This window comes from Falco peregrinus, chromosome Z, assembly GCF_023634155.1.
Source record: "Falco peregrinus isolate bFalPer1 chromosome Z, bFalPer1.pri, whole genome shotgun sequence".
NCBI lineage: Eukaryota > Metazoa > Chordata > Aves > Falconiformes > Falconidae > Falco > Falco peregrinus.
The window spans coordinates 42,305,280-42,333,143 of NC_073739.1; the positions used below are offsets into that span (position 1 = coordinate 42,305,280).

At 39.3% G+C, this 27,864-nt stretch overlaps 1 protein-coding gene across 5 annotated transcripts; it reads left to right on the plus strand.

Annotated features, from left to right (window-relative positions):
* The first annotated feature begins 593 nt into the window (after positions 1 to 593).
* UBQLN1 (ubiquilin 1) lies at positions 594 to 27,721 on the plus strand. 5 transcript variants are annotated; one of them, XM_055790898.1, is made up of 11 exons: positions 594 to 880; positions 12,549 to 12,700; positions 16,822 to 16,937; positions 18,250 to 18,491; positions 19,269 to 19,427; positions 20,076 to 20,319; positions 20,794 to 20,936; positions 21,911 to 21,994; positions 24,192 to 24,307; positions 24,615 to 24,783; positions 26,526 to 27,721. In XM_055790898.1, the coding sequence occupies exons 1-11, from the start codon at positions 719 to 721 to the stop codon at positions 26,679 to 26,681; spliced, it is 1,743 nt and encodes a 580-aa protein (XP_055646873.1). In that variant the 5' UTR covers positions 594 to 718; the 3' UTR covers positions 26,682 to 27,721. The 5 variants fall into 5 exon arrangements, with proteins under 5 accessions (XP_055646873.1, XP_055646875.1, XP_055646874.1 ...); XM_055790899.1 differs by having other exon boundaries at positions 595 to 880; positions 18,229 to 18,491; positions 26,507 to 27,721; XM_055790896.1 differs by having other exon boundaries at positions 595 to 880; positions 18,229 to 18,491.
* Positions 27,722 to 27,864: the final 143 nt, after the last annotated feature.

The window sequence follows — 27,864 nt, forward strand, 5'->3', positions numbered from 1 at the left end:
TGGGCTCCCCAGTTCAGGAGAGACAGGGAGCGACTGGAGAGGGGCCAGCGGGGGGCTGCCAAGGGGGTGAGGGGGCTGGAGCATCTCCCTCATGAGGGAAGGCCGAGAGAGATGGGCCGGTGCAGCCTGTTTAGGAAGTTCCATCTGAATATGAGGAAGAACTTGTTTACCTTGAGGGTGACAGAGCCCTGGCACAGGCTGCCCAGAGAGGCTGTGCAGTCTCCTTCTCTGGAGACATTCAAAACCCACCCGGACTTGATTCTGTGCAGCCTGCTCTGAGGGAACATGCTTTAGCAGGGGGTTGGACGAGATGATCTCCAGAGGTCCCCTCCAACCCTGACCACTTGCGATTCCGTGAAATTTCCAAGCACAGCGCCCCGCTGGATCTGAACATGAACTCCAAGCTCCACGACGGCAGACCGAGCGTTCAAACCCCCCGCGGCGGCGGCGGCTGCGGAGGCCGGGGCGTGCGGCGCATGCGCGGGGCTCCTCCGGCGCGCGGGGGCGGGGCGGGCCAGCCCACACCCGGGCAGGCACCGCCCTTTTCTAGTAACTTCCCCGATGCGGGGCGTCATCAGCGCGCGCCGCGGCGGAGCCGGGCTGTTTCCGGTCGCGGCTGCGGGGCGGGCGTCGGGGTCGCTGCGCAGCGCGGAGGGTCTGTGGCGAGCCGGTGGGAGCACGCGGGCGCAGCCGGCCAGGTCTCCCACCCCCCCCCGCCATGTCGGAGAGCGCGGAGGGTCCCGCGGGGGGCCGTAGCCCCCCGGAGTCCCCTGCCCAGGGCTCCGCCGCCGCCGCCGAGCCGCGGATCATCAAAGTCACGGTGAAGACGCCCAAAGAGAAGGAAGAGTTCGCCGTGTCTGAGACCAGCAGTGTCCGGCAGGTGAGGGCAGCGCGGCGGGCCGAGGGGCCGGCGGGCGAGGGAGCGAGCAGCGGGGCCTGGCGGGGGTAGCCAGGACGGGGCTGGGGCCCGGGGCCGGGCGGAGCGCGGTCTGGGAGAGGAGACCAGGCCCGCGGCTCGCGCTTCCAGCATTGCAGGGCGAGGGCCCGTCACGGTGACAAAGCAGCTCCTGTTCTTCGGACTGGCCTGGGCCCGGCCCGGCCCAGGAGCCGGCCGCTGCCATCTGAGCCTAGCGGGGGTAGTGAAGAAACCTCCCGCTTCACCTCCTCCTCCCCTCTCCGTCTTTTCTCTTCGCTGTTGCAATGCTGAGAGCCGGGCCGGAAGGTGGATGTGGCTCCTTTTCTAACTGTGAGTTGTCCTGTCGAGCTGACTCAGTCTGCAAGTAGGCTGGCTAGCGAGCATGACTGTAGAAAATAGATGCAATCACCTTGCGTTGCAGCTGTGTACTGCCGGTGGTTACCTTGATCTAAAACTGTCCTTAGAAGCAGCAAGCAGGTTATGCAAAGATGCCTGCATTTTAGGGAAGTTATGTCTCTAGACTGTTTGTAATATTTACAGTACAAATAAAGCATGCATGCTGTACTTAACTGTGCTAGTTATTTATGCAGTACTTAGCGTGGCAGTACTGTTAGGCAGGTCTGAATTATCAGGGTCTTTTTTGCATTCTTGTGGGAGCCTGTGCCCAGTGGCACCTTTGGCTCAACAGAAGCAGTGACAGCTACTGAATCAATCAGTACTATTTGCAAGCATTGACTAGAAGTTCATTATTTGAATTAGAAAACTAGAAATCATAGAAAAGGTATAATTAAACTGTAAGGTAGAGGTGCTGTAAAGCCAGAGTCTCCCACTTGGTGAAGGATGTAGACGTTGCTGTGCTAAATACTCCAGAAAGTGAAGTTCCCTGAAGGAGAGTCAAAGCTTACTTCGTTTTCCATAGAATTTCTCTGAAGTCCTTATTGAAATGTCTCTAAATGTGGCAGGTCAGTACGATTTCACATTTTTTTGGTACGGTTGGTAACTGCAAACTCCACCAAAAAGAGGTTACATGTGTGATAGTGCCACTGTTGTCTAGTTACGGAGCTTGAAATCTTTTCCTTTACCTAATGAGTGAGCTCAAAGGCACTGTGTGGCTATTGTAGGAGAATACAAAAAATGAAGTAAAGGCTCCCAAGTGTAAAATTTAGTGCCTGCACCTTGGCTAGAATATCAGACTCTTGTTCCAGTTAGTAAATGTACAGAGACAAAATGCTGTTTCCGCTTCCACACACCCACCCACCCCCCCGCTAGCTTTTACACTGGGTCTGGTTTAGAATCAGATTTTTTTGTGTCAGCGTTTGGCTTATAAGTATCCCAGGCATAAGTTTCATTGAGGTCTTCACTCCAGCTGCCAGGGGGGTGAGACTCCTGTCTTGTCTTCACTGACATTTTCAGATATTTTGGCAGCTGCAGTATTGTATGTATCAGCTACTGTCTCTGCAAGCTTAATCTAGGCATTTCTCCCAAAGGTAAAATGACTGTGTTTGCTTTTTAATGTTGTCCACTGCTTTCCCAGCAATCTCAGTCTGAAAGGGGTGCTTTTTGCTTCTCTGTTCTCCACAGATTTGTGAACTGTGTCATGCAGTTTTTGTTAAGTCTTTGCAGGTTTGGGGGGTTTTGTGTGGGTGTTGTTTTTGGTTTGGGTTTGGTTTGGGTTTTTCTTTTTTTAAAGAGAGATTCATACGCTGGATCTGACCTGAGGATCGCATTTGTCCTGAAAAGCAGTCTGCTGTTAGTTTAGGTCCTTCAAGAATTATAAACATGATTTACTTAAGATGTGAATTTTATACTATTTTCCACTTCAGCAAGATTGTTTTAAATGTGAATGCCAGTGAGGCTGCCAGGTTTTCAAATGAGCAATTGTCTTAAACTCAAATAGTTATACAACCTGGCAAGAACATGAGTTTTTACTGAAAGCAGCCACACAAATTTAGGTAATTAATAGAACATACTGCTTGAAATGTCTTTGTTGTCCACATATACCTTAAAGTCCAAATGTTGTCTCCCTTGGAGCTGTTGTTAAAAGATAAAATCTACAGTTACATCTTGATTTCTTGAAGTAAGGTTGCCCATATGGGTCAACCGTTTGCTTTGCGTCTCAGACAGTGTCGTAACTAGTACTAAAAAACTGCACTGTTCCTGTAGTATGACTAGTACTGGCTGTTGCTTTTAAACTGTAAAAATCGGCTGTTCTTAATAATAAGCATCAACAGTAGATGTTATGTTTCTAGAGCCAGCCTTGAAAATAGGTTGATCTCAAATCAAGTATCTGTTCAAATGCATCTGGGATCAGCAGGTGGTTTGTTCTGTTGGTGTAGGTGGGCCTGCAATGCTTGCTGTATTTGTAGGTTGAAAAAAACCACCCAGGTAACCCTAAAACAGCAAAATAAACCCCATTCAGTTACATGTTTCTGGAGCTAATATTATAACTTTGTGGGCTGACTTGTTTGTTTGTCTGTAGTCATTTCAGAAAACTGCCAGAACAAAAATCTAGATTTTTAGCTAAATATTTTGGGTCATCAGGGCCAAATTTAGGGCTACACAAAGCATATTTTATGTTGGCTCGTTAATGTAAATCAGGTTTGCAACCACCCGAAGTCAAGGAGGACTTTTCCCTACGTTGGAAGACTTCAGCAACGTAGGATTTGTTATTGCTGATACTGTTGTTGTGCAGCTAGAACAGCAGATATGCAGGTTGGAATGGAAAATTACCTTCAAGTACAAAGCCACTCTGGGAGGTCAGTTGATTGCAAGTGCCACCCATCTGTCTTTTTCTCTGTTGAACCTATTTGATTGTACTGAGCACAGTTTGGCTCAATGTTAGGGCAAAGACCAAATATTTGCTTTCTTGACTGGGTATGACACTGATCGTGAAGTCTTTGCAAAAAGCAAGAATATATGGTGTGTAAAGATAAATACCTGTAAGCTTGCTGACTTAAGCCGACTCTTGATGGTGCTGACACCTGAGCTTAGCAAAACTGTCTTTTGCCTCTGTCCTGCACTGTAAGGACCAATGCCACCCCACCCCCAGTTCATTTTCTGACTTCATCAATCTTGGCAATCTCTTGCTTAGCACAGGTGACTTAAGCGTGTGTTTTGGTAAAGCCTGTGTGCAAAGGCAAAGTGCTCATGTTATGGACGACTTGTGTCTCTATGTCTTAGTGAATGACTTGAATTGTTTGAGTGGTGAGGTGTTGGAACTAGTTAAATGGAAAAAACATTTTACTTTCATCATTGAGACTGTTTACGCAATGAGGGAATTTTGGAAGAGTTAAAGCTTGCTGAAACTTCATAGTGCATTTCTTTTAATGCCCAATGTTGACATTTGCAGCGTTCAAGAGATTGTTATATTTGGTTCAGAGTTACTGTCCAGCAGTGCATATGCAGACTGCAAGATACCAAGTTGTGCATTCTGTGAACATGACAACTCTGAAACTTGCTGTATATTTTTAACTTAAGCCAACAAACAGTGCATATATCAAATCTGCACTGATAATTTCAGAAGCTTGCAGTTCTTATAATTACTGTCAATCCTGTGATTATCTGAAAATTTTGGAGTAATGTCCATCTGGAAGACTTAGTGAAATTGAGTTTAGTTCCACAGAAAACAGATTTGGTTCTTTTGCATTTTTCCCCCATATCTATTTAACTTCAACATTTTAATGGAATGTCTCTTCAGTGTGGGATACAGTTTTCAGTATTAGCATATTTAACAGCTTGTAGTATGCTTTTGAAAATAAGTGATTTCTGTACTACACTAAATTATAAGTAAAAGCCTGACTTACTGAATTACATGTGTAAATGTATACATTGTGTTGAAGGATGCTTTTTGTCAACTGGAGGCCTCATGAGGTTGTATTCTCTGATTACAACTGAATGCAGTTTATGGTTGAAACTTCAAATCTGTAAATCCAGGGTTTCAGATTTATGCCTAGTTCTCAAAATCCCAAATTCCTAATGTTCTGCTTATAAAGATCACATAGGTATAAATGTTAAGGGGAGCATTGGGTAATTTGGTAGTGGAGCATCTTTCCTGACTTGTATATGCTTTTAATATTTTATGTAATGTTTTGCTTCATAAAGGAGTTAAAATTAAACTGTTCTTAACTTAATCCAATCCTTTCTCTGTTTTTCTGTAGTCCAGGGATTGCTGAAGGGTACAACCAAAAAAGGTTGAAACTGGATAATGGAGTTCAGTTTGTTTTCTTTTCCAGCGTTATGATTTAGCTTTCTGTTGGCACTCAAGTGAATTGACTACCAGAATTGCTTAACATTAGGTTTTCCATCATCTGGTGTCTCGGTGCATTGAAACACATCTGTGGACTCTACTGCATATATATGCATATAGCTCCATAAATACTCCTGATTATTCATGTTTCTTAAGGTTTGGAGTTTTTTCTCATTTTGGAAACTTGGTAAAAATTGTTTTAGAGCAATGGTAGATGGCTGTTTGGTAGAACAGAAACATTTAGGAAAAGGTCTATTGATTTTACTGACAATTGGCTTAGTTAGATGCAACTCCGAAGTATCAGTTATCAAACCATGGTACTTAGCAAGTTTTCTGATAAATGACTGGCAGATATAGTAAAATAAGAGTACCTATTTAAATAATACTGTGAAGTGTCTTGTGTGCAGATACTTTCCCGCAGAGTACAGGTTCTTTTTAATATTTCAGGTTTTTAATCCTTGTTAAACTTTATTCATGTTGCATAGGGCCTGCCTTGCTCCTGTGATTTTGTGTGAGTTTGTTTTGCTTGCAAAACACCTTCACCCTCAGTCATGGGTCAGGAGTATCACAGAATCTTTAAAGATTGTCCTGTATACTGTTCAAAATTGCAACAGCAGAGAAAACTCTAATGAATAAACAGCTGTGATAGAGGTCTCATGGTAAGAGGTGATAGAGCTCTCATGTTTATTTTAGAGCCCAGTCAACATCTTAATCTAGTGACTGTAAACCTTGGATATGTAAGAAGGGTCACTGTATGGGAGTAAGGTTAGGCCAAAATCTTAAAAATTGGGAATATATTTTTCTCCATATATTGGGAATATATGGAGAAAAATGCTTTTTTTTATACTTCTTGTTTTAGATGGCATTAATTGTTTGCTTCCACTGGCAGGCTAAAAAGAATGTTAGCTATTATATCTGTAGTCCATTCATGTTTATATTCAGTATCACCTTAAATTTGAAACTTGCTAACGTCAAACTGTTTAAAGACACTTACCAGTTTAAAGTTGGATGAGAAGAAATTCTGTCAGCAGTAACTCCCATCTTGGTGTTTCCCCAGGAAAAATGGATGTTGCCCAAGGTCTTCCCAGTTAAGTTAAAGGATAAAACATCTTATGCTGTCTCATGAAAAAGAAAGTATAGGGTGGATTCTCAGGAAGGAGCTCTACTGAAAGAATCCTGGTTTACACCTAATCCTTTTATGCCCTTTTCCAGTCTTGGTGCCTTGCTAGAGAACAGACTAGTTCTGTTGCAAGGACAGCACTTTGCACTGGTAGATTGCAAAGTGTTTTTATGGAGAAGGGAAGTATTGGTAACCATTTCTTCTAAGTCAAAGCATGGAGGAGTGGAGTGACTTGCTGAAGGATGTGTGAAAGCAATAGAACTGGCTAGAACACAAGTCCTGAGCCCTTTCCACTAGGTTGCATTTCTGCAGTTTTCCTGTATGGGCTACTAGCCTTGCAAACTCATCAGGAAACTGAATGTATTTCTTGAGATGAGTTTGGGTTGCAGGAATTTGAGGAAATAATTGGATTGTGAAACTAGCATGGGTCACTGGCAAGGGCGCAGGAAGATAGTAACTGCATTGGGTTGTGAAAGAGAGAATACGCTTATATAGAAGCCTGATTTGGGATGCATATCTGACTACATTTTATCTGCTGCATGCTATAGGCTGTGGGCTAAAAGTGCTTTCCTACCTAAAACCACAAATTTGTGTCCCCCTTCCTGTATATGTCCAAGAATTGTGCAATGAAACCCTGTCTCCACTGACTCACTTTAAGTCGCAGTCATAAGATCACCAGGTATGATTCATTAGGAAAGCTATCGGTGGTTGTGTTGCTGTGAGTCTGTGGTTCATTAACTTCTTGGGTCAGGAGGACCTGTAGCCTTTCATTCTATGCTATAGAAGAAAGCCAGAGGTCATCAAAGTTAGCCTCTGTTGAAACATCTAGGTGTAGGTGTAAGAGTAGGATCTTACTAATGCACTTACACAGTTAAGTTAATAGGAATAGCAGCTGAAAGTTTAAATGATCATTTGAAATGGCAGTGCTGAACAAGGTAATGTGATGTGAAGCTCTTTGTAGTAGAACTGCTGGAGGGACTGCTGAGAATGTGAACTGCAGTTCAGCCCTCTGGGTACAAGCTTTTGCTTCCGTGTCATCCACTACTGTATTCAAAACAGAGTGTGTGGGGAGATACAGCAACTTTATTTTTTTATTATCATCTAGATAAAATTGAGGCTTAGTATCTTTGAAGCGGTTGCAGTGTTTAGGGGCCTGTTTTTTCCTGCTTTTCGGTGGGAATTGGATGTTGATTCCCTGAGGCCTCTTTCAGACTGTTACTGTAATTTAATTTTTAAGTGTGTCTCATTAAGCCAAGGTTGAGAGGATTGGGAAAGTATTTTTCATTTATTTGTTTCCCTGTTTTCACTGCTTTTTCACAGTGCTTGTCATGTGAATGGATAGTAATGTTGTTACAGTTGCTGTTTTTGACCTCATAGAGTGAGGCAGCAGAAGCTTTTGAGTCCTTACGTAGTGGTAACATATGGAAGGACAGTTTGCATGTTAGTATTTTTTACTTTGCCTAGAATAACTTTGTACCAGGCCCTTCCTAGGCCTACTTGTCAGATGCTCAGATGTTAATATGTTAATGTTTGAAGTAGGGATCTGCTCTGCAACCTGACAGTGCAAAACAAGTCTTAGTCAGCTGTTCTACTCATGTATTCACATACTTGCTTTAAGTGACAAAATGTTTACTTTAACTAGGTCAGGTGGAAGTACGCATTTGTTCAGCACTGGGCATTAACATCATGATGTCCACCCTTTGCAAAATTCTTCACAGGAAATAAGTTGAGGTGGTGTGATAGAAGTCCTAACTTGCTTCACAGCTTATTTTTGTTTTAACATAGAATGAAAAAATCCAAGTTTTGTTAGCACAGTACTGGGCTAAGTTTTTTTTAAAGCTGTGTAAAGATGAGGATATTTAACATGGAAATTGAGAGTATAAACAAGAAGTGCTGGTGTGCTGCTAAAAAAAAGTGAATGTTCTCAATGTGAAAAATGACACTGTTCCTGTCCTTTAAAAACAAAAAAGTTGATAGAAACAAGTCAGCTTGAGGTAAAATGGTAATATGGGCAAAGTGCTTCAAAAAGACTAGTTTTAGATTTGCTCTAATTCATGTCAAATCTACAAGTTTCCATGCTTTAAGGAAGTTGTGACCTTGAATTAATTCACTCTTGCTGTGTTCTCATTTACTCACTAGGGAAACTAGGACTCTGTCTAGATGTTAGTCTTGTGTTTCAGTCTGACTCCCATTGTGTTTCTGTCCACTGATTTGTCTATTAATGTCTACAATTGACTTAATTATACATAATTTTTAGTCAGTGACTAGAGGACTACAATGAACTAGTTCCTGTGACTGTGCTGGGTGTTGGGTATGGTGAAACATTATTTTTACAACTTTAAGTCCTTTTCTTCGCTCAAACGGAACATCTTTTTTTAGTATCACAGTGCCTAGAATTATTACAGTGAGCTAGAACTTGCATTTTAGAATATTAAAGCAAATAATCTGAAACCACTGCTTGGTTTATGTTAACAAAAGTGAAGAGTTAGTGCAGTGGGAAAACTGGACAGAAATGCTCATTATTTCCAGTCAGTGACACTTCAAACTCCTGCTTTCATTTTCCCTGGTAACAAAGTATTTAAACTATAATTTACTGATAGTGTTTTTTCTTACAAATGTGTATTAATTCCCATAATCATAATCTCATTTGCTTTATTCCCTTTGCTATTGATTGCATATGTTTAATTTGAGGCTCTGAGGCAATATGTACCAGATTAATGTTTACAGTTCTGTTTAGGGAAAAGAGAATTGAGAAATTTGGCTTCACTTTTTATGCTGTCTTTCATTACTGTAGTGCTGTAGCACCTTACCCCTCAAATTATTTCTTGCCAGTAAGAGTGGTGGGGAGTCCTATAAAAGCTACACAGATAAGGTCTGTGGGAGTAAGAATGCATTTGCCAGTCATTTTGCTCGTCCTTTTGTTGTCTGAATTTGAAGAAAATTCTGTGGTTTCCCTTCACTGTGGGGGAATGGACTTGCAGTTCAGTTACCATTAACAGTGAGAGACTGATAATACCGAAGGTAGGTTTTGCATACAGAATGGAAGTCTTCTCTTCCATCCTCCTTGACTGTATTTCACAGTGCAAACAGTAGTGACTTGTGACAAACTCCAGCCTAAAGCTAATAGTCTTCTAGTATTAGCAGAGATCAGGTGATGCCAAAGATGAGACTTATCCTTGTCTTCTGATTTTTATTTTTTCCCCCCAGAAGCAACACATTAGGTGTTGATCCCCCCCCCCCCCCCCTTTCATCTTGGTTGGGCTTTTTATGTAAATAAACCTCAGTCAGAATTGGCTGTTTTCTTGACAGTTTTATTATTGTGACTGGAAAGATTGATTGTGCATTTGGATCATGCATGTATGTTGCCGTATAAGTTGTTTTGGGGGTCCTGGTATATTGACTGTTGCATTCATGTCATACTGTAGTATTGTTTTGTAGGTCTGAATAGCATTAAATGCAAGTAGAGAAAAGGAATTTTATAGCCTTTTGATGGCTATATACTAGTAACATTATGTACTGTTTGGTTATGTTCTAGAAATGGGGTTTTGTTTCCTTAACCTGATGGGTAAATAGCATCTTCTGGAAGTGTGTCACAGGGCTTGGTTTAAGAAAACATAATTTAAAGAAGGACATTAAACTAGAGTGTGTCCAAAGGAGGGTGATCAAGACAGTGAAGGGCCTTGATGGCAAGACTTGGAAGGAGCAGCCCAGGTCACTTGGTTTGTTCATCTTAGAGAAGAGAAGCTGAAGGGTGACCTTGTCAGAGTCTACAGCTTCCTGAAGGGAGGCAGCGGAGGAGGAGGAGGTGCTCATCTTTTTGGTGGCCAGTGGTAGGACACAAGGAAATGGAATGAAGCTGCATCAGGAAGGAGTTCAGACTGGATGTTAGGAAAAGGCTGTTCACTGAGAGGGTGGTCAGTTGCTGGAATGAGCTCCCCAGGGAGGTGGTCATGGCATCAAGCTGGTCAGAGGTCAAAGAGTGTCTGGATGATGCTCTTAATCATACAGTTTAATTTTAGGTAGTCCATTGAGGAGCAGGGAGTTGAATTCAGTGATACTTACGGATCCCTTACAACTCAAAATATTGTGTGATTCTGTGAATATTTTTTATACTACAGCATCAGCCTTCTGATGAGAATTAAGTTGTGGATTTCACAGTCACAACATATTGAAAATGTGATGAGTTTGGGTAAATAGGTTTGGTTTGGCACAGTGTGGTAGTCCTTTATTCTTATGCATTAGCTTTCTATGAAATTGTATTTCTGCTGGTTTTATGCTACATTAGAATGTGTATTAAGAATAATGAACTAGAACACCACAGAATAAGAAGCAACTGCATGAACAGTTGCTCTGCAGAAGAGTCTAGAGTTTATAGCTGTTAAATAAGTCAGCACTGTTACATGAATGTTTTCTCACTTTCTTATAAATAGAAGTATGGTTTGCAGGATGTGGAGTTTATCCTGTTGTTCCATTAAGTATAGATAAGAACCGGTATGGAATATTTTATCCAGTTTTGAGCTCCCCACTGACAAAATGATGTAACTGGATTTGAAAATCCAGAGTGTGACGGGAATGATCGGATTAGAAAACAGCCCTCAATGAAAGATTAGCCTTACTGCAACCCTTTATTCTAAGGAGAACAACGGTCTGTTTGGATTGTCCATTGTGGACAAGACAATGAAAAAATAGGACAGTGAAATGCTGGAACAGGTTTCTTGGAAAAAAGTTGCTGGGGATCTGAAGAGAACAGACTAGATAAACATGTCAGGAATAATTCAGCTAAGTAACCCACTTTGGGAGGAAGTAGACTGGGTGACTTTCTGGAATACTTGCAACTCTAAATATTGTGAGTATAAAGGCTGACTTTATAAGTTTTTTAAATTTTTTTCCCCAAAAACGAGAACTAATGCTGTGTGAGTAGACTTCTAATAACCAAGGGTAACCTCCTACCCAAACACAGAAATTTTTTACCTCTGTTGTTAGACACACTCTCTCCCTGCCTCCTCCCCCCATCTGGTTTTTCCCCTCTTCCTATACTAAAAGAACCTTCAAAGCCTAATACAGTGGGATTTTACTTAGAAAATTATTCATAACTAATTGAAAGATTAATATTTTATATTCATAAGAGTGAGACCTCCGTAGGCTGTTTGGGAAGGTTTTTAAAGTAGTATGGTCAACTAACTTAAACTGTTAAATAGGGTGAACTGCTGAAGGAGTTTCTGACTGTCTGGGATACTCTTAAAAAACTTAGCCTACTGACTAGTTTTATTGAATAAATTTATCAGGCTTTCTTATAATCAGGTAATTCCTTAGCATTTTTTCTTGGGTATCTTCCTTTTTAAGTTCTGTGGGGTTTTTTTGTTGTTTCTTTTTTTTTTTTTTTTCTTTCTATGAGAGCATTTTTCTAGAGAATAGTAAATCCCAGTCAGAACTCAGTCAAAGCATAACATGGCTATTATTGGCTAGGAAGGCAAGGAGGTACATGATAGGCATCCATGTTCAGTTGTTTTAGTGAGGGTATGATTTCCTGGTCAGCTGAAGAATGTGGCTATTAGCCATGCTCTGGGCTGCAACAGTATTTCGTGTAGCTATGTTACATGTTGAATGAGAAAGCAGAGCCACTTGAGAGGTAACTTTTACCTGCATGGAAGGGAAAGCTAATTTTGATACATGGAAGGCAGCAAAAATATGTCTAAGAAGAGAGGATACTTCTCTGTTTATTTCCAGCAAAAGTGTAGACATATATATCATACTTGTGATATTCCATCCTCAGTCTTTCAGCAATGGATGGTTTCAGTGGCACGCGCGCGCGTGTGTATATATATGTATCAGTGTATACTTACTTTTATATAATTATATGCACACTAGTATATAATTATATAAAAGTATTTATGGTGTGTATATATTTGTGCATATATAAGTAGTATACATACTTGTATATATTTATTGTCATGGATGGATGCCTAATTGAAGCCATAGTAGTCTTTTAAGTGGAGTCTGAATTTTGTTATTTGGTAGTTACATAACTAGTGGTCTAGATGTGAAACTCTTGATTTTTATTATACAAAATAAAAATAACTATTTCCCACTTTCCTATGGACAAAAAAAATTAAGAAAACTTAATAAAGAATTTCTAGATGTTGTGAAACAATCTGCAGTGCAAGTAGGATAATACATTAAAGTGAAAAAAATAAATTGTCCTTAAATCAATACAAAAATACGGTTCAGTTTTCAATTACATAATTGTGTAAATATTTTCTGTTTAGTTCAAGGAAGAAATCTCTAAGCGTTTCAAGTCCCACACTGATCAGCTGGTGTTGATATTTGCTGGAAAAATTTTAAAAGATCAAGATACATTGACTCAGCATGGAATTCATGATGGACTTACTGTTCACCTGGTTATCAAAACGCAAAACAGGTAACCTTACTGATGAGTGATCTTCTGTTTACCTCTAAGAAGTGAAAATACTCTGAATTCTTACTAGCTTTCTGTTTGGCAAACCTAGATTGGACTAAATCACTTTAATCATCTCCTTAGTCACAGTTGGTGCAGAATAAGTCTGAAGTTACAGTGCTCTTTTCTTTGGTTTGTCTTGTATTTTAATTGGGTTCATGTTTCTAGATGCAACTGTCTTGCTTTTTTGGTTTTAGTGCTGAATACTGGCTGTATTTTGGCTCCGTAGGTCTAGATACCAGCTCATAACCATCCATACGGATATGTTGTGCAGCTTTTCATTGTGAAAACGTGCAGTGAATCCTTACTTGCTGTTTGATGAAACAAGACAAAGAAGTTTTTTGGAGAACTGCTTTAGTGCAGCTAGTTTATCTGGCTGTAGAGAAGGCCTTGGAGTTTAAGAATTTTTTGTTTTGGTGAAGTAACTTTAAAATGACAATGAGAAAGTTGCATCAGTTGAGCTATGTCATCTGCACATTACTTCCTGTGAAGTGTCCAGAAGGAAAAGGCTAAATCCTTTCAGCAAGTAGGGTAATACATCCCTCAACTGAACGCAGCTTGCTTAGTCAATGAAATACGCGTTATTCTAGAGTGAGAGTGTTCTTGCTCCCCTTCTGCTTGAGTCTTTCCTGTCTGTGGTGAGGATCTCCTTCTGTGGGAAAATGTCACATGATGAAGGTAAGGGCATGCAACTCAGGACAGAAACCAAACATGCTTTCTATTTCAAGGCCTTACCAAGTCACAGAGGCGTCTTCATAACATAGCATTAAATTTATGTACCTGTTGAAATTAGTAGCATTAGTATTAAATGTAGGCATCTTTGAAAATCATGTCTTCATTTCCATGGTCACTTCCTGGTGGGACTATCTTCTCTGTCCTGGGGTTGTGTTTCTGTCAAAACACTTTTGTTTGCACTGGCAGAGGTTTCCCTTCCCTGCCCCATGCCTCCCCAGCCTGCAGTTTAGACCTGATAGCCACCCAGATCTTGTGTACGGTGTTAGCTAATACTGTGGTTCTGTGCTTCATGCATCTAAACTAGTATTATGCTATTGTCATGACTTCTGCTTTTTTTGCCTGCAGTCTTGAGTGTGGCAGAGAGGCTTTGTGCATAGTGATAGCAGGATGCTTTTGACTTGCACAGTCACCAGAGGATTCATAGGTTGAACCTACAAGAGCTGTACGTACTGAAATAGCCATGCCAGTCTCTCTTACTTTCTTGCATTTTGCCTCTGGGCAAAGGAGCACCCATGCACAATGCCACTTCTATGGCTTTCGGGGAATTTTTGGTGTCCCTGCATTGGTCCTGTCAGCATTGCAATCTGTCTCTCCTCTCCTGCTTTTTTTGAGGAATTCTAGAAGACTGTATTACCATTATCTTCAGAATGTTTTAATTGTGTCCCAGACAAGGAAGTAAAAAAACCCCACCAGCTACAGACCCTTTGCGTGTATGTACCTTGTCTTCAAATGAAGCAGTGATGTTTTCACCTACTGTCTTTGCTGGAATAAACTTAAAGTATGCTCCTAAGACCTGCTAAAGAGAACTGCCAGCACAATGAAAATCACCTTTTCAGAAAGTACAGTGTTGTCCTGAACCACCTCAATATTCTGTATATGAAATACCTGGGGTTTATGCTTCACCCAAAAAGCAAGACTTAGACCCCTCTGATGTGGCCTGTCAAGTGCTGGGTTTTGGCCATGAGTATCAAGATTGGATTGCTCCCAACCACTTTATGCCACTTACTTTTCTGTTTGTTGCTGCTGCTGTTGCTGCCATATACTTGAATAAACAAAAGTTCTGTTCCAAAGCTAGATCTTTTCCCTTCTAAATAATATTAGAAGTGTCACTTTGAAATAGGAAACCTCATATATCCCAACCAGTCCGTGTTGAAAAAAGATAAATTTTATCACTGTGCTACATTTCGCAAAATTATACAGGCTTCCACTGTAATCTTGTAACCTGGCCTAGACAGTGTCAGAGCAGTAGTGAGTGGTCAGCAATGGGCAGTGAAGATGCATTGAATTTCTGAATACAAAGTTCCAAGTCAACACCTATAATTTGTTAATAAGCGGCCAGAGGAAACATAATGGCAAAGTGGATGTAAAAGATGATGTGCACTTTACGGGAATTTCACTCAAAGACTTGAGGCTGGCAGACTTCATACTCAAATCATTATCTTGAGGAAATACACCCCAAATTTCCATAGAAGCACTATGAACTGCAAGTTTTCAGTCGTCTGCTTTTCTATCCTACTTTGAAAACCTTTCTTGTCTGTTACACGAAGAGTTACAGTTGCTTCTCAAAACAGTTTTTCAGTTGAAAAATCAAATACGGTTTAAGCTTTTTCCTTTCCTTTTGCCTACGAAGGAAAGATTGCTGTGTTTTCTAGACCAAGGGAAGCCTAGTGCCTCTAGCAGAAGATCCATGGTCAGTGTACAGCCTATAATCTTCCTCACTGAAGTTACAGCCACATGGTCAATGGTAGTTGTGTTGTGTTCAAAGTTCACAGTTGCCATTAATGTTACAGAGTATTAATGCTTCCTCTCAGGAGTTTCACCTGATGCCTTATGTCAGGGCAACTTATGTCAGAGCTATCCAGGATTCCCTTTCCTGGATTGTTAGCATCTGTCTGAAAGATTTTCTCTAGAACGGGTTTTCACTCGGCAAAATCTGTGTTTTGATAGACATGAAAGGAAACAAGAAAAGAATATATATTAAAAGATGCAAAACCAAATTTGTAGGAATCACAAGTTTAACAGGAACTGTTAGATATCAAAACCAATATCTCCTCCTTCACACCCAGAACATCAGTAAGAACTTGAATAAGTTGACTTGGTCCCATGGCATCTTAGACCTTCATGACTTGGCATGCTGTGATTTATTTACCTGTTTACAAGAACACTGGTCAAATGAGCAGGGTATAGCAGCAGAATAGGCTACTCATAAGTTAGTGTTGATTTGGTGAAAGAACTTGCAAAGTGTGCAAAGTATTCCACATGCCTCTAGTTTCTGTTTATGGCTTTGGTAGCTAATGTTTTGCCTGGAGTCAGAGAACTCTTAGAAATAGCAGGGGAGCCTCTGGACCTGAGGCATCTCTTGGGCTTGGGTTGGATATTTTTGTTTATTTGGATTTGTTTCTGTTGTTTTGGGTTTTTTTTTCCAGCCTCTGCTTTAGTGAAAGAATCACAGAATTTCATTACAGCAGAAAGGTGCTCTGAGATTAACCGAGGCATGAAACTTAGTGTACTGTTGAATCCTCAAATCTTTGTGTGAGGTCTGAATTCATAGTTTCTACAAGTTACTTCATGCTGTAGTCCTGCAGATACAGGAATTTGTGAGATTAATTGTTGAACCAGACTGGAGAACTCATTTGGGTTTCAAGTTAGCCTCTTTCTGTTTTGAATAGAGGCCAGGTTAGTTTTACACAAGCTCAGTTCCTTGACCTCTTTCACTAAATGGCAGCACCCATGTTTATGCCTCTGCAGTAGAAGGGCATGACCAGCATATGACTTGAGTATGCTTCAGTGCCCATGCTAAATTATGCTGGCTTTAACTTCATATAACATTTTTTTTTACCCTGTTCTTGAAATCTTAAATTTTATTGAGATTCTCATATTTGACTTCTAATGAAATGTTAACTGAATTTCACATTCAGTAAGGCATCCTATTAATGATGCGGCATTAAGTAAATTCAACACATTAAATCTTGCTATGCTTTATTTAAGCCCCAGACATAATCAGTAGTATTTGAGTACAGTGGAATAAGGCAAGGATCCTTAAAGCACGGTAGAGGACTGAGGAAACAATTCATTGGTGGGTGTCCCAGGGATAGGGTGAGAAGATGGTAATGGCTGCAGTGGTGCCCATCTGTTTTCTTAATGTTTCAAACTACTGTTCTGTAAAACTGATGATATTACGGATGTCTCGGAAAGATTTTACAGGAAACCATCTAGAGATAACAATGTGATTTTTGAGAAAGAATCAAAATGTAGATTAAGATTCTCAAGTATGATACTGTTCCTGTATTTAACAGCATTATTTAAATGAACTTGTTAAAGTTGCAACTTCATAAACTTGCTTTTTTTAGATCACAAGACCACCCAGCTCAACAAGCAAACACCACTGGGAGTACTGCTACCACTTCAACATCAAGCGGTAGTACCTCAACACCAGCTTCAACAAATAGTAACCCTTTGGGCTTGGGTAAGAATATTGGTTAGATAGCATGGAAAACTTTAAAAACAAACTAACCACCCAAAAAAGTGATTACATATATCTATGGTATTGGTTATACAAGGTTTCTGATCAGTAAGTTACCAGAGGAAAGTTGTTTCCTTAATTTTTTACAGAATCATAAGAGGAGTTTGGGTTGGAAAGGACTTCCAAAGAACATCTAGTCCAGCCCCCCTGCAATAAGCAGGGATGTCTTAAACTAGATAGGTTGTCAGAGCTCCATCTAACCTGACCTTGAATGTTTGGGATGGGGTATATACCATCTCTCTGGGTAGCCTGTTCCAGTATTTCACCACAAACTTCAGACTTGGGCTGTTTCACCTTTAGTAGTAAGGTGCCACTTATGCTATATTCTGGCACTATGGGTAATGATACTCCTTCCAGTGCCCTTGTGCTCCTTAAAAGTGCATCTGAGTTGCTGTGAGGAGAGTTTTGATGAAGTTGGACCTGTAAAATGAAACCAAGATCTGGAACAGGAGTAACAAAATTGCTGCTAGTCTTGCAACTCGGTATTTCTCAGGTTCCAAGTCTAATAGCATCAGTCTTTTCTTTATGGATAAAGAGGCTGTAGTCTATTGACTTAAAAATACTATCTAGTGTTTTTAGTGGGATTTTTGGTTCATTCTTTTTCATGCCATTTGATTTTGGGGTCCTGGGAAGAGGTAGAACTGGAAAAGCTAACCATAGTAAGCAGTTGCTTTCTTAGGTGTAAACATGTCTTCAGACTGATGAGTACTTTCTGAGATTTCTTGTTTGGACTTGGCAGAGGAGGGGAGTTCAAAGCATAATTAGTTCTTGGTGCATTAGCGAGAAGAGGAGCTCTACTTTTTGATTAGAGTAAGGAATATGAGTCATATTGTGAACTCTCTCTTGGTTATAGTCTAACCAAGAGACAGATAAATGATTATTATAAATGCATTGTCAGTGTTGCTGGGAGGGGGGGAGGAACCTAAGACCCTGACAATCAAACATCCCTTGTATCTTACCTATTGAAAATGAGAAGAAAAAGCTGTTAGAATTATAACACATTCTATTTCAGATAACAGTTTCTTGGATTTTTGTTTGTGTGTCTTCTTACTTAAAGAAGTGAACTCTTGGTGGACAATTCCTTAACAGCTTGCAAAGATAGACTTTCCATTCATCTTCATTACTTTAAAGTGTGGGATAAGTTCAAGTATTTTGTATTTAGAAAGAACCTGGATGTGTTTCAATGTATACTAGAAGCTGAAAGTTTGGTTATACTTTTTTCATTCTCTTAAAGGTGGCCTCGGTGGTTTTGCAGGTCTGAGTAGCCTGGGCTTAAATACATCAAACTTCTCAGAGTTGCAAAGTCAGATGCAACGGCAACTTATGTCCAACCCAGAAATGATGGTTCAGATAATGGAAAATCCATTTGTTCAGAGCATGCTTTCAAATCCTGACCTGATGAGGCAGTTAATTATGGCTAACCCTCAAATGCAGCAACTGATACAGAGAAATCCAGAAATCAGTCACATGCTGAATAATCCAGATATAATGAGACAGGTATGTGGAAGGATCTCTGTAAGTTCATGACTTTTGATTATATTGTAACTGTGAACAACAGAACAGGAATTGGACGTGCTTAAATATTCTTGAAGTATTTAGGCTTACTAGAAAATCCGTAAGAGATTGCTGTAGACAACTGATACTTGCGTTTCTAGTTGTTAATGTCCAAAATAGACTGATAATTCAGAAGGTCTGCAACATCGTTCTGACATTGAGGACTGTGTAATCATGCCTTCGGAGGTTAGAGTTGGATGTCTGTGTGTGCACTTGAAACCCTCTGTACCAGAAGTAGTAATTATCCAAAATACCACATATTTTAGTTTTATCTAACTGGGGGTATTTCTGAGTACTTCTAAAATTAATGGTATGTAACATATGGTGTTTGGCAGAAGGTATCAGAAGAAAAATAGGTGCTTCTGAAAATGTAGGTATTTACTTTAAATTTCTTACTATAAACTGCCTGTTGTAATGATGTTGGAAATGGTAGGAGTATTTCGTGCTGTGAAGATGAAGAAATAAAAGAACAGTTTAATCCAGGTTTTTCTTCTGTTTAGCCAGTGCTTCCTGACCCAATGAACATAATGACAGTTGTGGTAGAACGCTGGCTAAGTACTGAATTCACTTGAGTCCCACTAAGCTGACATCTTGATTTGGCTTTAATCATAATTTCAAACTGGGTTAAACAGTGGTAACTGAGATATTGCCAAACGCTGAAATCCATTCGCCTTAGAATGGATTTCTTATTAATACAGATTAAACGTTCCACTTCTCTAGACACTAGAACTTGCTAGAAACCCTGCAATGATGCAGGAAATGATGCGAAACCAAGACCGAGCGTTGAGCAACCTTGAAAGTATACCAGGTGGATACAATGCCTTACGACGTATGTACACAGATATTCAGGAGCCAATGATGAATGCAGCACAGGAACAGGTGAGAAAAGATTGCAGATGCCACTGAAAGTAAAAATTTTTTTAAAACAAAAACATGTAAGTAATGTAAATTTCAAAATGCGTATGTGACAAAATGTTTCTTGAAGCTTGAAGTCAACACGTGGTCTCTTACTCTTGAGGGGAGGAGGAAAGAGCTTTAAAAATTTGGTGCTTCTCTAAGCTTGAAGAAATACAGGTATTGCTTCGTGTATTTGAGAAAGTATTTTAAAGTTAATGGGTTCCTGTATTACTTGATTTTAATTTCTTTTAATTCTTTGCCTTAAAATTCTGAGGTCCAGGAATATTTTTTTAGGGGTGTGTTTAGTAACTTGGAACCTAAGATGGGAAGGAAAAAAGGCTTTGAATTTGTAAACCAGTATGCAAGATACAATCTTATTGTGATCAAAATACCAGTGTAGTAGAACACTGCTTTCAAAAAAATGTGATTTAATTTTTTCTGGATGGGCTAGTATCTCTAGTCTTTTCAGAATATTTACAATGAATTACTATAGAATGGTGAGTATGACTTATCAAGAGCCATCAACGCTTACCACCTTCTGTAATTTTGGAAGGTAATTTGTCATTTATAGCCAATGTATAAACTGTTTGCTTTAGCAGATAATACATGTTTGCTTTCCTTCCCCTGTAGTTTGGAGGTAACCCATTTGCTTCTTTAGTAAGCAATGCATCAACAGGAGGGGACAGTCAGCCATCTCGTACAGAAAATAGAGATCCTCTACCAAATCCCTGGGCTCCTCAGTCCAGCTCGCAGACTTCCACAACAAGTACCACCACCAGTGGTGAGAGTGGTGGCAGCAGTAGTGCTGGAAACAGCACCTCTGGCAGCACAGGGCAGAGCTCAACTGTACCAAATTTGGGACCTGGACTAGGAGGTATGTTTGTTACTGCAATTTTATATATTTGCACATAGTTGGGACTTGCAGGAAATTATGCTTTCATTAGAGAGTTTTTGCTTCAGAGTTTTTGGTGCTATTTACTTTTGTAGAACATTTGACCAGTAGCAAAGTCCTCTGTAGAAAAATAAACATAAAAAGTAAACAAAGAGTGGTAATAGTACTTGTGTATTGCCTTAAAATAACAAAGGCAGGGAATCTCTATATAAATGATAGTATTTTTCCTGTTTGGAGACAAATGTGAGAGCTAATAATTTTGGATACTTAGTGGGATTGCTTGTTGGATACAGCCTCTGTCTTCTAGGATGTCTGTGGAGGCAGAACTGCATTGAGGTATGTTTCAGGGACTAAAACTCTTAGAAACCAAGTGATTATATCCTGGTTCTAGGTAGTCTAATTCATCTGATGATAGTCAGGATGTTTACTAAAGTGGCCTTTTACTTTTTTTTAAAGCTGGTATGTTCAACACACCAGGAATGCAGAGTTTATTGCAGCAGATAACAGAAAACCCACAACTTATGCAGAATATGTTGTCTGCACCCTATATGAGAAGCATGATGCAGTCATTAAGCCAAAATCCTGATCTTGCTGTACAGGTAAATGCATTTGGTATAGTAATGTATTGTGTGTATTGATGTGAAAAAGAAAAAAAAAAAGTTCAATCTATGGTACAGTTAAATTTTCACATCTCAGTTGTCTGTAGTGAGTGGCCCAGTTTTCAATGTTAAGCCATAACTCACTGAAATTATTACCTACTTATACTTAATAATTTGTTGCAGTGAGCTTCTTCAATTTGTAATTGGACATCATGCCAGGCATGCTTCTAAAATAACTTGTAAGTTTGTGTATGTTTTGTACAGCCCTAAACTTGTGACCCAGCCTAAGAACCAGTTGGACAAAATGAATGTTTTGGTTGTAAATTACAGTAGATCTACCAGTAAATAAATACCCTTACTAGCTTTGGAGAAGTGAAGGGAGGTGAGGTGGTGCCCAGTCTAGGAATGATTCTGGTTTCAGCTTCTGTTTTGTGACTTGTGCTCACTGTAGAAGTTCAGGTGCCGTTTTATGAATGCTATCATAGAAGTGCTTTCAAATTTTACTTAAAGCAGTAATATCCAAAGTCAAATCCTGAACTGAGACTAAAAAACCATTATCTTCTCTGTAGTAAATACTCAATTGGAAAATGTCCTTCACTTCAGGTGACGTTTGCAGGGAAGCCATTGCTTAGATCTCTAGTGGAGGCTGAGCAGACAAGGATTTTCTTGTAATACAAGTGAGGTTGTCTTGGCAATTATCTGGCAGTTCATTCACTTAAAAGATAAAAATACCCAAACAAACCAAACTAAAACAACAGCAGCATAAATGAATTAAAAAAAAAAAAAACCCAACCAAAAAACTTCTGCAGTGTGTTCTAGTCCGGTTGTTCATAACAAGTTTTGGTCAAAGGAGATGTAGATGATCATTATTCTATGAGGTTATTTTCATAGACTATTACCATGTAAGTAGTTTTCAAACCCCGTGTGGTTTTTACTACTTGATCTTTGTGAAGTTAAATATTTTTGTCCCATAGATGATGTTGAATAATCCTTTATTTGCTGGAAATCCTCAACTTCAGGAACAAATGAGACAACAACTTCCAACTTTCCTTCAGCAAGTAAGATGAAATAGTAGCTGCTAATACATGTCTGCAAATCAGTGAGAAATATTTTCAATAAACTGGTGTCTTTGATTTGGCTAAAAGCTAGATTCTGTAATATATTCTCTTTAGCTTTAGACACCAGGTTGGATTGTCACGTAGTAATAAATTCTTGCTTAATGGCTCTATCCCTTTTAAAAGTTAAACCTGATTTTTAGCGGATGTTTTTGTCTTCGGCTAGTGCAACTGCTTAGATTTGCTTTTGCTTCTTTGCTTGGAAGGAGTTCTAATGGCTCATCAGTTGAAGAACACCTGTTTGCAACATGATTTGTTTTGCAAATTAAAAAGCTTAGTACTTCTCCCACTACTAGAATAAAGTTTCATTATGCTTTTCTTGTACCTCTTCAAACCTACCTTGAGTATTTGGGAAAGAGATCTTACAGCATGTCTAATTCAAAAGAAGTGAGTTCTGAAGTTTTTTTGCCTGTAAAGATTGGCCTCCCACCATCTTCCCCTCTTAATATCATTGTGTTTGCAGTCTAGGTATTTGCTTGGTATTAGCTGCCACAGCGTGTAGTAGTACTGTGTTCCCTAAATAGGAGCAAGCAAGACTTTTCTTAGGAATTGAAGACTTAATCAAATGCATGAGTTCATCATTAGGCAGTCCTTCATATCAGAGTAAATGTGCGTTGCCAAGATCTCAGTATCACCTTGCAATTTATCTGCACAGCTAGTTCTCTGCTGTATTCGCTATGTTAGGTCAGATGATCAGCAGCATTAGCAGGTGAAGTGTAGAAATAGCTGGATATTCTTAGAATGTTGAGAGCACTGCAGCTTGTACTCCCTTGCTTGTCTACTGGCATTTATATTATGGGTTTAGGTGATAGAAACCATGGAATGTTCCTCTGCATAACGGAAGGCATCTTTTGCAATAAAGGGCAATTGCCTGGCAGAACTAGGAAAGAATTGCTGCTGCTACTTAACAGCTGAAATTAATAACTTTAATAGAGGGAAAATCCAGGTCACCTAAGTGCTCCGAGAATTGTTGGGCCACCATTTCTGTAAAGTAACACAAATATGAGACAGTAAGTTGGGATTTAAATAATTTCTTTAAGTAGTTGCAGCAGCTTTCTTTGGAGAACGCAAAATGTTTTCCTCTTTAAAATTTGAGTAAACTTTACCAGCTATATTTAGTTATTTTCAGACTTCTAGCTGTCAGGAAGGTAAAAGTCCAAGAGATGAATGGAGAATATTAACAACTTGCTGTGCTTAAGTCTCAGTATGCACCCATATTCCAGACCAGAGTTCATGTCCTATTCTGCAGTTCTCTGCACCAGAGGTAGTTTGACCTTAATCTGTAACTTCTATGCGAATCAAAAATGTTTTTGCAGCCGAAGGAATTTGGTGTAGTTGCCAAGTGAAGGCTGCTAAGATTAACAAACCTGTCTGCTGTTTGAAGTAGGTCTGGCTACCAAGGCTGTGTCACTTGTGACTGAAACATTACTTTTCACTTATCTATGGCATCTCTAAGCAGAGGTGAGCATAAGCCATTAGTTTTGGGTTTGTATCTAAAACAGTTAGGTTTCTGGACACTTAATTTCAGAAATGAAAAGAATTTGCCTTTTAAAGTATCTGTGGATGTGAAAGCCGGTTAATTGAAGTCACAGGAGAGAGAGAGCCCTTGAATATTCTACATTTGCTTGCTAGTATGTTTGGCACTGTATTTGCATTTTTTTAGGCTCTGAGGGCACTACAGATAGGAAGACATGCATAAATAGTCATGATCGCACTGCTGTGGTCTCAATTTAGCTAGGAAAAATAAATATTATATAACTTGGATACCTGTTGGTCTTGTTCCATTGTGTTCACCATAGTTGCTTACCAGTAGTACGATATAGGAGACTAAATCTAGAATGAGTTGGACTAATACAGTCCTATAGCTTTGAAAGATTACAAAGTCTGCTGGAAGAGGAAATGAAAAACACTTTTCCCTGTGTACTTCTTATTTGAAAGACTTAGTCCACATCTAGAGAGTTCATTGATGACCTCCTATGAAAGTTTTCTCAAAAAAGGAAAAATACCTGAAGGATTTCATGTAAATACTCAAAGCTGCATAACAAGTTCAGAAGTTATATCAGATTCTGTAAAACATCTAGTGATAAAGATTAACTGTGAATGTCTGCATATATTGGAAGAGTTTATCTCCTTTTCTTAGATGCAGAATCCTGACACGATATCAGCTATGTCAAACCCCAGAGCAATGCAGGCTTTGCTACAGATTCAGCAGGGCTTGCAGACGCTAGCAACAGAAGCACCGGGGCTTATACCAGGGTAAGAATCAGTCTTACAAATTTAGACAAGACCTTTTCTCTTGTGTTTCGTTGTTCATTCTTTTTACACGTGGAGACTTAACCAGTTTTTATTAAAGATGACTCTTCCTGCCTTTTATAGTTTAACTAAAATTTTTTTAGAAGCTGCCCGTTTTGCCTGCTGTGCGCTTCTAAACAGTGATGACTCTGGTCTTACTACTTAAATTGTCATTCCCTCTTGAACAGGATTTTTACTGTAATTAAATAACTGAGAAGGCAAGCTACAATCTATAATTCAAGCAGTGTATTTCTTTTTCTCATTTATGCAGATTTAATCCTGGTTTAGGTGGATTAGGAAGCATTGGAGCTCCTGCAGGGTCCACTGTACCTAGTTCTGCTCCCAGTGACAGTACAAGTCCAACATCAGGAACTGCTGAACCTGGTCATCAGCAGTTTGTCCAGCAAATGTTGCAGGCGCTTGCTGGTGCAAATGCTCAGGTAAAGTACATCACTATATTCTAGATTTTTTTTAAAATTCTTACTTGGTTTTTGCATTGTAGACCACTAGAAAGGAAGCTGATTGTTGAGAGGAGAGCCCCCTAAATACTTCTGGTCAAAGGAGAGTAGAGGGGGTTTAAAAGTGGTGTTGCACCTGTGCAAGTAAATGCTGGAAAAACATTGAATTTGAGTAGAAGTATCCTTTAAACAGTTGATTTTTATGCACTCATCTTCATACCCTTTAATTTCTGAAGTGCTTGGAAAGATTGAGGCACATTGGGATGGGAAGGTTTGCTGGCAAGTGAATTGTGGGCTCAGGCAAGAGAAAAGCGTATTGAACATCATTACCTCTGTGCTTTTTGTCTTTATTGCGGGCTGCCACTCTTTAGCTGTAACTAAGCCTCTGTCCCACGCTTTGGAATAACCACACTCTGGTTATTTGGAGACTGAATTTGTTGTACGGCTTCATTGACATCCTGCAGGTCCAGACTGTAGTGCATTTTGTTAACATGCTGAGTGGGATTAAGGGTTTCCAGAGTTCCAAAAGTCAAGTAAAAGTAGCAGTTTTGCCAGTAGTTGTAGGGTGGTGAAGAAGATTGGCTTTAAAGGAGACACGCTGTTAACTCTCCAAGAATGCTGTGTGAAACGGCACCCTAACACTGTGGTGCATACCCAGTGTAATGGCAGACCGCTGGTGGAAGGGGCAATCCTGCTTTTTCTGTTGCCACAGGGTGAGTTAGTTCAGCTTGCTGATCTGACAGACTCTTTTAGTTTTCTAACCACAAGAAAGTGTTGGTGGGTGTCACTGTGGGAAACCATATTATACATTTTCACTTAAGTTGTCAAATCTTGCACTACTGAGTCAACATTCTCTTTAGTTTTGCATGGGGGAAGCAAGTGGGAGGCAGTTCTTAAATTCCAGGTTATGTCTTTACATTGGATTGGTGTGGAACCATATGCAGATTTTAAATACTGGTGGCAATTTCTTGATGTATGAAACTGTTGAATTAGAACAAAAGGAAAATTAGCAGTGGCTGCACAAGTTTTGTCTTAATGTCTGAATCAACTCACTGATTTCAAAAATGCTTCTCAGTATTACTTCAGCATATTATTTTCTATAATTGATCTGATTCAGATATGCCTCTGAACTGATACACCACTGAAATTATGCAGAATTTTGCCATGAGTTTGCATGAGCCAGATAATCCCATAAAGCACAGCTGCCAGTTTGCCTTAGACTGAAGCTTTCTAACAATTAGAATTTGGGTAATTTTAGTGAACAAGTGCTTGGAGCATTAACAATTATGTGATTTTTATGTAAAGAAAAAAAGTCTTTGTTCACTATTGCCAACAGTGACATCATCATAATCCTTGCTGTTTCATATTACTAGGCTGAACTCTGTTTCATTTAAATAAAAAAACATGTATGTGCTTGTCTTTAAGAAAATGTTCATGAGACATACTTACCCAGTTTAATTTTAATCCTTTTCTATCAAAGAAGCAGCTTTTCCTGCAGTTCAAGAATGTCATGTAAGTGTAGATACTCTTGGAAGCTGGTCTGACTTGTTAAATTCAATTCAAAACTGAATTTTTTTTTTTATGTCATAGTATAGTTTTAGGATCTTGAAAAAGATGTAGTAAAAAATTTGTAAAGACAAGAGTGGTGCAGAACCAGCTGCGTTTAGATCCTCTACTTTACTAAATGTGTGTTATGCCTTCATAGCTTGAAATTTTATTCTTAGCAGTTGCAAAATCCAGAAGTTCGATTTCAGCAACAACTGGAGCAGCTGAGTGCAATGGGCTTTCTGAACCGTGAAGCAAACTTACAAGCGCTAATAGCAACAGGAGGAGACGTCAGTGCAGCTATTGAAAGGCTGCTTGGTTCTCAGCCTTCATAGCAGTGTTTCTTTAACTTGAAAAAATGTAATTTATTTTTGATAACAACTTCTAAATCTTTAAAATATTTGCTTTATTTCATTCTGACTCTTGGGATTGTCTTGTTACAACTAAAATCAATCTGATGCATTTTAAGGTGGAGTGCAGTAGTTTTCTTCAAATAGTGGGAATCAATGCATTTTCACTTTTGCATGCATCACACTTTTCTGCATTATTTGTGATTTTTTTGAAACAATCTCAGCTTTCACAGTTGGGTGAGCAGGTTTTGTCTGACTTACAACTGTCCAATTTATTTACTACTTAAGCATTAGCTTTCAGTAGTAATTTATGTAGAATACAAATTAAAAAGGAAACAAAATTAATTGAAGCTACAATTTGTGGGTACCAATACTGCTTATTGTGATTTTGGCATGGTGGTTTTTTTGGGGTTTTTTGCTAGCAAAATGGTGAAAGACTTACACCACTTCAGTTACTACCTTTTTTTTGCTTTAATTTGTATAAACACAATATATACAATGGAGACAGCTCATTTCTGGAGATTTACACATTGCAATAGAATGAGATTATAAGAAATGCAAAAAAGCCAGGGGAAAAAAAAAGTTGTAAGACTCTTTTCAGTGTAGAATCTTTCAGCATCTTTGACTACCATGTCAGCAAAAATGCTTAAGCAAGTTCAGCTAAAATATACTAGAGTTACTGTTCTGGTTATCTCTTTAAATCTAACTGTACAGAAACTTGCATTGTAACATTGTTTCAATATTCACAAAGATTAACTGTAAATTACCTTTATTATTGTGCAAATTAAAGGGGCACTGACTTGTGCTCTGGAACGGCTTCTAAGGCTTTTTGGCTTGTTCCATTAGGATTCTAACATGTATTCTGATTTGTAATTGGAAATATTACTTTCATTCATGGTCATGTGATATTCTAATTACTTTTAACAACCATGTAAAAAATACTGTATATCTCCTGAGTTTTTATTGGTAGTTACTTCTCTTGTGCACAGGTAATAAATGAATTAAAAGAATCTTTAAGCATCTTGTCTCAGTGTGTTTGCAGTTGATGATAACTTAAGTGTAAGCTCCAGGAATATTCCCCACCTCTGTAAGGCAGAGGGAAGAAAGTAAGAGGTATATGATGTTGAAGATGACTAACTTAGATAAAATGGGGTAGCAGAACAAAAGA